The 11,621-nt window shown below is 30.7% G+C and overlaps 1 protein-coding gene and 1 long non-coding RNA gene across 2 annotated transcripts; both read right to left on the bottom strand.

Moving 5' to 3' along the window:
- Positions 1-268: 268 nt before the first annotated feature.
- LOC109208407 lies at positions 269-3,760 on the bottom strand. Its single transcript, XR_002065164.1, has 2 exons — positions 3,594-3,760; positions 269-562 (listed from the first exon to the last, which is right to left on the bottom strand). It is a non-coding gene; the product is annotated as an uncharacterized LOC109208407 (long non-coding RNA).
- A 1,646-nt stretch (positions 3,761-5,406) lies between these two features.
- On the bottom strand, positions 5,407-10,513 carry LOC109208414. The gene is made up of 11 exons (XM_019371524.1): positions 10,364-10,513; positions 9,533-9,648; positions 8,905-9,029; positions 8,742-8,826; positions 8,521-8,656; positions 7,199-7,208; positions 6,379-6,541; positions 6,183-6,303; positions 5,924-6,118; positions 5,762-5,812; positions 5,407-5,472 (listed from the first exon to the last, which is right to left on the bottom strand). Exons 1-11 carry the CDS (start codon positions 10,511-10,513, stop codon positions 5,407-5,409), a joined length of 1,218 nt encoding a protein of 405 aa, XP_019227069.1.
- Positions 10,514-11,621: the final 1,108 nt, after the last annotated feature.

The raw sequence follows: 11,621 nt of genomic DNA on the forward strand, positions 1-11,621 counted from the left end.
TTTTTAGCGACAGGATTTTCCCCTCGCTTATTTGTTATCCGGTCGTTAAAAGTCTTTAATGACAACAACTAATTAAGGCAATTCAAGTGCTTTTAGCGACCGATATTCCCTTCGTTAACTGTATAATTACTTTTAACAACCAAAATTTTCTTCATTAATAGTTATTTATCTGTTTGAGAAACCTGTCGTTAAAGAGTTTTAATGACCACATTTTTCTTTGCTAATATCAAAATATAATAAATATAATTACGAAAATTTAAATTACATGAATAGTAATAATTATTTATATGCTCTCATGCACGGTCAACAACATTTGAAAAGAAACCAAATACTTAATATCCTGTTAATACAAAGAACTAAAGTATCATATTTACCAGAAATCAATCCAAATTGTAAGACATCATTTTTAACAATTCCTAAAAACAAAAAAAAGTAAAATTGCAGCATATATGTACATAACACAGTGTCTTTAAACCATCTCTGACAAACCAAAAATATCTTGTACTTCAACTTGCTCTCCACTTGCTTCAAGGATAGGTTCTTTGGACTTCAAATTTTTGATCTGTTAAATAACACATTTATGCCGGTTTAGTAACAAAAATTAAACAACTAATTAAAGGAGAAAGATCAGATACATTAAAGGCTACACTATGGAGAAAAAGCCTAACTCTCTCAAGTCTTCTAACATGTTATAAAGGCACAACCTACCAAGATAGTGGAATATTCAAACCTAAACTTTTAAGAATCTGAAAACAGGAAAGATTATCTCTGTCAAGCTATTCATGAATTGTTCAACAATGGTAACGAGCAATGCAGAAAAGCTGCGCCATGAGGATACAAGTGGCCTTCAGTAAGTTAAAAACAAGTTCAATAAACCGAAAATCCCCACAAAAGAAAAAAAGCAACAGGGGAACTACATATGAAACAAAAGAACAAAAGCCAATTAAGGTGTTCATATTCTCATTCTCTTTTTCCGCATTACAGTTTATGCGACTCACAACAACTAGCACTAAAAAACAAAAGGAATAAGCTTGTATCTAACTTTACTTGCATACTCTGTATATCTCGCACCAAAGTTCTCTACCATCAAACTTTTCTCTAACTTAGCTTTGTATGGAAGAAGGAAAGAAGAAGGATGTGTTGAATCATACACCAAAAATAATACAACAAGATCTTCTTTTCTAAGCAAATGGACCAGAAGATATATGTGAAAAGGGAAAATTATCATCAAGATAGAACTCTTTTATACCTGAAATGAACTCAAAGAAATATATATATATATATATATATATATATATATATATATATATATATATATATATTTTAAAGAAAAGGGGAAGATTTTGAATCTAGAGAGCATAAGATACTACTTACACTTATTGAAACACAGACCAAATCTGATTTCCATTATTAATTAATTTCTACAGGCATGGTACTACTATTTGAAAGTAAAAAGAATTTAGTAAGGAAATTTAAAACAACAAGTAGCACATAAATGTGGACAATTCCCAGCCCCCAATCCGCTTTTCACTATTATATCCAAGTCATTGTAAGACTATTACATAGCGGATTAAAAGAACTAATAACTTCTAATAATCCTTCTTGGAATTTTTTCACAGGCGACGCCGAACTCAGTCCAAATAAATCACTTCAGGCCTCTGCCAACCAAACTACACATGCATATATGAATGCACATAGCATATTTTCCGAAAATCATAAATTACTGATTAACAATCACTTAACCAAAAGGTGTCAAAGTCTAGATTGTTTCTAAAAGTCATGAGATATGAACTAAGTGTAATTCCCAAAAGGTGCCTGGATAAAGAATCACAAGCCTAATGATCTCATATTAGAGGTGAGTTCCATTAATTCTAATAATATGATATCTATGTAGAGGACGCACACGTGGGGGTACAGGAAGTGATAAAATCATGAAAGACAATAAGATGTATTTCTAGATTCTTAAACATAATTCATGAGCTTATTTATTAATGAAAAGAGTCCATAAATCAGACATCGCAGGACGTAATAACTAGGCCTAAGACGTGATTTTCTAATTGTTTCAACATCTGGTAGCACATAGCACGCGAACGAAGTCATCACTTACTTCAAGTTCTCTGTTAACATGATTCTTATAACTAAGGGGCTCTAAGTATGGAGTCTAACTCATGATGTAGTACTTAAAGCAACACAAATGAGGTCAAACCAAACTCCAATTAGCAGAATTATCAGTATAGCTTCACTTATATGTCATCATGTTGGTAATAAATCTCATCCATGACTGCATAGCAAATCAGTGAAGTAGCATATTTTTAAGCTCTTTGGTAAAAGAATAGAAAATTTTATCATTAGTTTTATCAAAATCTAATGGAAACACATAAGTCGCAGAAAAGCTTTTCCAAAACTAAATGCAAACAAACCTTGTAGATTCTGCTTAAGATATACCTTTGTTACTTTTCCTTTTCCCTTTCTCTTTTATAAGCTATAGAACAGTTAATTAGACCATAATTATGATATACATACATATCGAAATGGTTATTACTGGAAGTGGATATCTCCTAATTTTGCTTCAAAAAATTTATTTATTTTGAAGACCATAATTTAGACTTTTTCTACAACAATAGTCTTTTTTCAAGATAAGTAGAAGAACTAGGGACGCTATAACGGAAACAACGAAAAAACTAACTTTGATTATATTTTAAATTTGTTTTTCTCCTACTATCGAAGGATCATTAAGTGATGATGGGAGTTTTTTATAAGAAATTTCAATTTAGCACAATCTAGTAAGCCAACAATGATAATTCTAGTGAAATTTTGACAGAACAAATTCAATTACACCTAGTGCACATAACATATTTATACTCAAATCTCAATCTTAATCCAAGATTCCCACACTTGTCATAAGACACTAATCTTACAAGTATCCCAAAGGGTTATCGTTTGAATACATAGAAAGGAACTGAGAATGCTAAACCAAAAAAATGGTTTTCTTTTGCCTCCAATTAATACAATCAAAGAGGAAGTTAGAATTCTTATATCACCGGAAAATTTTATAATACAATCACAACCAGATATGAGAAGCATATTGTGCCGATAAAAATAAGATTTCCTTCAAAATCTAACTCATTTCTATTCACAGTTTGACCATGTTTCTCAAGCTTTTTCAGAAAACAGACTACATTCTTTTGTGATTTGAATTTTGGCCATATTTGAAGCAACATCTTTTCCATTTTTATTTGGATTCCCCCCTTCCTTTTTCCCAATGAGATGCAAGGTCAGACTACAGCAATGAAACTTAAAAAGCACAATCCATATTGAGAAAAAAGAGATAAATTATCCTTCTGTTCATGGTGAATGTCTAACTTTGCTCATCAAAGGTCAATTTCCAATTGAATATGATTCTTCGAATATAAATACAGAACTTTAAATGCAGAGGATGTTATCGGGGAGTAGTTATAATTATCACCTGAACTTAAAAACAGATTCCCATTTCAATTAAAGATAATTTGCTCTACAAGTTGAAAAACAAAGAGATAACTGGAATATAAAAAAATTACCCAAATTCAAAATAGTACTGCAAGATTAGAGCTTACATTGAGAAGAAGAAGAATGAAATCCTAAGTTGAAGAGGAACACAAGGCCGATGCTTTACAGAGCTCAACTGCTCAATTTCACTTATGCCCTAGTAATTGTTCGTATGGTAAAAATAGAATGAAAAAGTGGGTTGGGAAAATATTATGGGTTTGGGCAAAAAAAAGGGGAAAAGTGACGTGAGTGGGCTGATAATTGTGAGTTGGGCAGAAAGATAGGGAAGTTAGTGTTATTTTTTTAATTTTTTACCAGTAGTCGTTCCCACGCGATGCGCGGTCAATATTAAAAAAAAGTTACTTTGTTAATTTTTCGATGTTACATTTGAAATTATCATAATTATTTGAGTATCCTATTCTATATAAATAGAATAGATATTGTCTAAATTTTAATAAATAAAATCTCCATTAAATTAAAGGGACTTATATAGTCATCAAATAATTTTTTTGTTATATATTTTTATTTATTATATTATCCAATATTTAGTATAATTATATTGTGTATAGAAATTATGACACTTGTCATTATAACATTTCTTTGCCTCTCCTATTATATATATATATATAGATATAGATTTCCTTGACTCTCCTATTATATATATTATATATTATACATATATTATATTATTATATTATATTATATTATATTATATTATATTATATTATATTATATTATATATATAAATAGATTTTTCATTTTATTTTTAGAATAATGTTAAAACTCCAATTTGAAACTACTCCCAATATGAATTAGTAATTCATTATTTTATTTAATTTTGTTTTTTATTTTAGAAATAATTTTAAAACTCCAACTTGAAACTAATTTCCGATTTGAATGGGTAGTTTTTCTTCTCTTTTTTCGTTTTTTATTGGTAATTTTTTTTTTTTTTGCTTTTTATTTTAAAATAATTTAAAAACTCAAACTTGAAACTACTCCCACCCAATTTGAATGGGTAGTTATTTTTTATATATTTATTTTTCGTTGTTTTTTATCATATTTATTATACGATATCTATATTTATTAATTCAAATAAAGTAATCAATTACTATGTATATATATGGTAATTTTTTTTTTCATTTTCTATATGTATATTATATATAAATAGATTTTTCGTTTTCTTATTTCAAAATAATTTTAAAACTCCAATTTGAAACTATTCCCCAACGTGCTGGTTGATGACGACGAACAACTCCTGCGAAGTGTAAATGATTCATAAGGAGTGAGTAAAAACAGTTATATATTTTCTGTTTCAGTGGGATACACTGTGGAGAGTGATATATTCAAATAATCATTGAACGTCATGACTATAATGCTTCTTTATTAAAAATAAAGAGAACTACTTCTAATATTCCTATATGCATTCATAAGATGAGTGGCAGTGAAATTTATAATTTGCAAAATCTAAAAATGTTATTGAACAAAGATGACTAATTCATTTTCATTATATACTATTTATACGTTCACATCGAAAATGAGATAAAATAATTAATGTACAGCAACAAAAAGTATACGATGGTGAATAGGCAGACTTTACTACCAGAAAAGAAAGATGAAAAGCTTCAACTATGTTGTCCATACTACAAAATGTGTAAACTAAAGTAAAACAGAAAAGTAAAAGACAATAAAAATAACTTGAAATGATTAAAATACAATGTTCATAACTAATAAAGTACTAATAAAACTAATAAGAACTTTTTGGTTTTCTCCATGTGTTACATGTACAAACACATTATGTTGTTTTTCTTCTTCTTAAATACTCTCTTGATTTTATTTCCTGACAACTGTGTATTTGGATCTTCTTCAACCACTGTTGCGGCGTTAGTTTAAACTCATCTTCGCAAGTGTTTTTGAAATATCAGTTAACTCGCTCTCTTCGGTAGAATCCTGCACATATAAATACAAAGCATTCTGAAAATAATTAGTGAAGTTATAAGTGCTACAGCTTTATTAGTCTATATGCAGGAAAAAATGCATGTATAAGAATCAATAATGTAATAAATATTAATAATGAGTTTCCAGCTGCATATAGAATAGATAAAGTGAAACATTCACAAAATTTTAAAGGTATAAAACAATCTCCATAAATCTTTAAATTTTATTCAGAAACAGATCCGTGGAGATATATAAGTCTATGTCATTTTAAAGGGCAAATTAAAAATGGTGACGTATTTACCTCACATTCCTTCTCTCCATCAAAGTCTTGATTGTTATTGAATTCTGGGTCCTTTCGCAAAATAATAAATAAAGAAGTGTCAACTTATGATATAAATAATGTAGTTTAAAATAAATTTGCAATGTAAATATATTATGAATTTTGTAAGCATATATGACATACAGTTAAGTCAAATGAAGGTGGATCAGGACTATATTTCCTTATCAGTTGCTCCTCATCCGTAAGCTTAACAACACTATAAACTTCCTGTTGCAATTGAATGTTCGAGCTCTTCACAATAACCTTAAACATGAATTTTCTTTCGAGAACATTGTTCAGCTCTACTGGATAAGGATACTTATCAACAACGCCAGTATTCTAGAATGAAATTTTGGGTTAGAATTTTTCAAATAAATAATATGAATATAATTAGTTGATATACCGCAAGAAATCCTTCCTTCAATTCTTTTGCGGATTTGCCTATGAGAAACATTGCTTCACGGTCCCAAAGTAATAGGGAAACAGATCCAGTAGTATCCATTACCCTAACCTGAAGCTTGTACCTAATTGCACAGGAAATATTTGAGATATAAATATACATTTACGATGGATTAAGGAAATAAAGTTGATGGTTTTACCTAATAACTGCTGAGTTATCTTCATTTTTGCATTTGGGGTTTGGGCATTGATAAATTTTTCCTACTTTATCCACCTTCTTTTGGCACTTCTTGCAACTGACATACGACCATCCTTTTCCAAGCTCTAAATTTTTTATACTTGCGACAATCAACAAGGACCTTCCTGTTTAATAAAACGATTAAACTTTAAATCGTGACTTATAGAGATAGCGTATATGTGGGAAAAAAACTAATAATATATAATTTGCATATTTTATATAACATAAATTATGGATGTCAACCAATATGTCATTTGACAGGTGAACATATAAAGTATGACATGCATAGATTTGCATGGAGTAAGTGCTTAAGAAAAGTGGAATAATGTATGTAAAACGAAAGGCGATGATTTCACAACATGTGGGGTAGGGGCAGACCAATCTATATAATATGTTTGTGTTTCCATTGAGAAATGCTCATAAACTTGTCTGTTGGAGAATGCAAGTGTAATGTGGAGCAACATTGCACAGGCATAGCACGGATTCATTGCTTGTCTAGCAACTAAAAAGAGATTGTTCACAAAAGAAAGATTAGGCCAAATGCAGATTATACTTACAACAGACATAGTTGTTGTTTATGTGATGATCAAGCAATTGAAAAAATCCAGCATTTATTTGGCAATTGCCTATGGATATAGGCTATTAGAAGATAACTATTGCAATGGAAAGATATTCAGCTGCATGATGGTTAACCTAAACTGGTTTTTGAGTCTATTCGAATAAAGCACAGGCAGAAACAGAAGAAGGAAGTGATGTCTGTCATATGGGCAGCAAGTATTTACCAGGTATCGACTGCCAGGAATAAAAAATTATTTCAAAGAGGAAATGTAAAAGTGCATAATGTATTTAAATAAATTAATAACCTGTGACAGGGCCAGACAAAAATATACGATATGTTTGTGTTTCCAGCAAACAATACTCATAAACTCATAATATATAACTTTTTCATGACGGATCTCTTTAATTTATAGCAAGTTTAGTAGTTAAGTGTGTTCTTATGGAATATAAGGTATCCAATTCAATGGAAATGAATAAATACAACAGTTGCTCCCATGATAGTTGATACCACTTTGTGTGACTTAATACATAATTTGGCCTGTGTTGACTGAATTCTCAGTAAAAACAGAGTTGGCCGCTTTGGAAATGATATAGCAATATATACGAAGAGGCAGGAAATATGGGAACCAAAGGGGTCGACATGGAAAGGCACGGTGTTCGGACTGGCTGGACTGTCTTTAAGAGATGACAACTGTTAAACGTAAAAGTTTGTTTAATCGCACTACCCAACGAAATTCTATTGCTGAAGCTGCTACTCTTAAGAATGCCAAGAACTGAACATACTGACATTAGGGGGTTTTTTGTTGGAAGATCTGTGAATTCACGCCCCCTTGTAGAGTTTTCATATTTCATATATGTTAAGTATGAAATGTAAAACATAGCCGAATCTCCATATTTATAACAGTTTTTGTTTAAGGAAAGTGTTATTTTACTAACATTTTAAGTTTGAAGTAAATTTTCAATATAGTATGAGTGGTTACTATATTTCCCTTGTGTCCATTAATATGAAGAAAGAAACTAACATGAGGGCCAACGATTCCAGTGAATAAACAGACCTGGCATGTGTCGGAAGGGGAAGATTTCACAAAATGTGAGGCAGGGACAGAGCAACCTATACTATCTGTTTGTGTTTCCATCAGAAAATTCTCATAAACTCATAAGATGGAGAATGCAATTTTAGGTTGGAGAAAGTGTGCACAGCCAAAGCAGAGATTTGTTAGTATTCAATATGATAAGAGTGGTTAGTATATTTACTTTCTATGCATTAATACGAAGAAATAAACTAACATAAGTTTGCAACGATTTCACTGAAAACACAAAACTGGCATGTGTTCCATCCAATATTATAAAAACTAACATTTTTTCAACTATACATATTTATGCAAATGGATTATATGTAAAATAAAAACTCATTATATTCTAAATGTTTAATGACATTTTTATATAGTAAAATAGAAGAAGCAATGGCTGAAATCTCAAAAGAAAACAAATAGAAAAGAAGGTGTTTTGAAAAATCAAAGAAAGAAGATAAAAAGAGTTAATTCACTTGCATGGACTCCACTAATTGGGCAATTATTTTAACTTCAGCAATGCCCTTCTCTAACTCATCCGAAACAGAGTAACTTTGTTGAGAGATGGTTTGAGTCAGCCTCTCAGAGGAAATATCCCGAACAGAAAGTAATCTATATTTATAAATGAGGATTAAAGTTAGAAATACACATCAAAATATAGATATGATTGGAGATACATGATTAAAATATATTTAACCTTCTTTTAAACTCGTCAGATTGAGGAAAAGTAGGATTAATCCACAACTTTGATGTATTCCAAGTGTTGCGCACAGAATATGAATCTGAAAAAAGCGAATAATTTGTAACATGTAATGAATAACTTTAACAAAATTATGTAAAATTGAATAGTTGCATGTTACCTTGATATTTATGGGCTTTTATGAGTTGTATAACAACAATAACAGGCTGGTTGTTAGAACTTAAAAGGTAAGGTATAACTTGATCAACAAATTCGCCCCAGAATGTAGCAGATAACTTGTTCCTCCTGTCAAATAGAAATAAGGTAAAATTTTTAGAATATGTATTTTAAAAATATATCATTAATACATGGTTGTCTGTTTATTCTTACTCATCATCTTCTAGTTCGATATCCATAAACTTCCTAGACATTTCACCTTGTTTTTGCGTGTGTACCTCACTAAAATTCACAATTTCTCCTATAACTTCTAAAGGAAAAAAATAAGTTAAAATAAGTAGCATCAATCTATTAATAATAAAGATGAAAATAAAAAGATGTTAAAATAGGTAGAATCAAACTATTAGCATTTAACGGAAAAAAACAATTAAAAAAACAAATATGGTAAATGAAATTAAGGTAAAACACAATTATTACCAAATAATTCACTCTCGTTAACATCAACTTTATTTATCAATTGATGATATGGTCGGAGATCAAAGATATTCATTGGGAAAAGTGGATCACTTGTTTCCGCCACTGTTGTCCGTTGAGTAAACGTCAGCATCAGTCTATGTTTTGTGGTGTTGAACCTCTCCTTGTTTTGGCAAACGATAAAGTTCGCCATAAGATATAATCGAAGCTCATTAATTTTTGTGTTGAAAAGGTGCAAAACTGACTTGCCAATAGAAGCATGTATACGATCGCCCTACAAACAACAATAAATAACAAATTATTTAGAGAAAAAAATATAGTTTTGCAAATTATTGAATTACCAGGTTAGATGCAAATCTGCTGAGGAAAAGAGCATGATGGATATTTGTTACATCATGTTGAACTCCATGATGGATTATTTGAATTACTCACATATATACTACTGTGTGTATATATACAGTGCTGTTGGTAATTGCTAAAAAGTTTATAGAGATGTAAAGGTGGTGCAGATTGGCAATAAACTTGGTTAACAGTTGCAAGTGTACAAACTATATATTCTGCATTCTTTTTAGTCGAAAGAAGTTAACATTCTGCATATTTATATACTCTGCAACTTAATTTCTGTAGTTGTTAGATTTTGCATTTTCTATGTATGTGATGACAACATGCGTTAGCAAAAAAACATGAAAACAGAATTCTTTCTTTTGACTAAATAAAGTAAACTCCACCTACTGTGTGTATATATACAGTTAACCTGCTATGTAAGCATGTTTTTACAGATGTGCAGGTGGTCAACATTGGCAATTAACTTGTTTTACACTTGCAAGCAAAGCAAATCAATGTATAGAACACTTGGAAGGTACACTGTTTTTTGCAATTTGAAAGTATTCATATAACAATGTCACAGAGCAAATAAAATCTATATATATTGATATTGAAATTTCGAAAACAAAAAAGGAATTACACAGCGAATAACATATTTAAAATACCTTTTCATCTTGTAGAACCAATTCAATCGAGAATATATTTCCAGGATTAAAACGATCCGGTATTTTCCACATACGGACAACCCGAACTTTCAACTTCCATTGCATCTTTGAAATTGTTATATCCTTGATGAAATCAATGTGATTAGTCATCTTTTGCATAAGAAGTAACTTTACTTGTAATCTTGATATGAAAACGAAAAGTAGAATTGCAGTAGGTTAAGTTGTGGGAGGAAATATATAGTTGCAGTTTTTATCAGTTGGAACCCACTATACTAAATCGTGGGTTACACAGTTGAGCGTATTGTGATTTAGCAGAGACAATTTAGGGTAAGTTGTAGGTAAAAAGTTTAAACCTAAAATTGTGGAGTTAAATTTTACCCCACGTTCAGTTAATTAAAATTTTTTTAAAAAAATAATCAGATATATGAAGCCCAGAACGTTCAGTTAATTAAAATTTTTAAAATAAAAAAATCAGATATATAAAGCCCAGTATGAACGGTTGGTTTTCCCACCAACGTGGGTAGTTTGAACGGTTTGTATACCCACCATGTTTATTTAATAATTTTAACATAAAAAATAAGAATTTTCCAAGGGAAGGTGTACAGTTTTTGAGATTGACAGTTTTGAAAGTGAATTTCATTCGTGTACTTCCAAAGAAATTGGAGCTTTGTCTGAATCTGCCAAGTGTCTATTGGGGATACTGCCACTTGGCTTCATGACATGCTTTTTTCCTCAGCTTTTAATTATAGATAGATTCTGTGTTTTCGAGGCCTTAAAAACCTCTTTATCTTCACCTCGATTTGTGCGCGCAGTCCGGGCGTGTAGCCGGAAAGCTGTTATGTGAAAAATCTGTGAGATATTGAAATTTTGACTTAAAAATGCATTTATTTGACTTCGGTCAACATTTTTGGTAAACGGACCCAGACCCGTGATTTGACGGTCCTGGAGGGTCCGTAGGAAAATATGGGACTTGGGCGTATGCTCGGAATCAAATTCCGAGGTCCCAAGCCCTAGAAATGAATTTTTGAAGAAAATTATTTTCTGAAATTGTTGAAAGGATTTTGAATTGAAACTTGATTAGAACATGTTGGTATCGGGCCCGTATGTTGGTTCCGGCGCCCGGTACAGGTCTTATATATGATTTAAGATGATTCTGTGAAATTTGGTGAGAAACGGATGTCATTTGACGTGATTCGGACCTAAATTGCTAAAATTGATGTTTTAAGAAGTTTGAAGGAATTCATTGATTTTGAGGTTT

The sequence above is a fragment of the Nicotiana attenuata genome, unplaced genomic scaffold, assembly GCF_001879085.1.
Source record: "Nicotiana attenuata strain UT unplaced genomic scaffold, NIATTr2, whole genome shotgun sequence".
Taxonomy (NCBI): Eukaryota; Viridiplantae; Streptophyta; class Magnoliopsida; order Solanales; family Solanaceae; genus Nicotiana; species Nicotiana attenuata.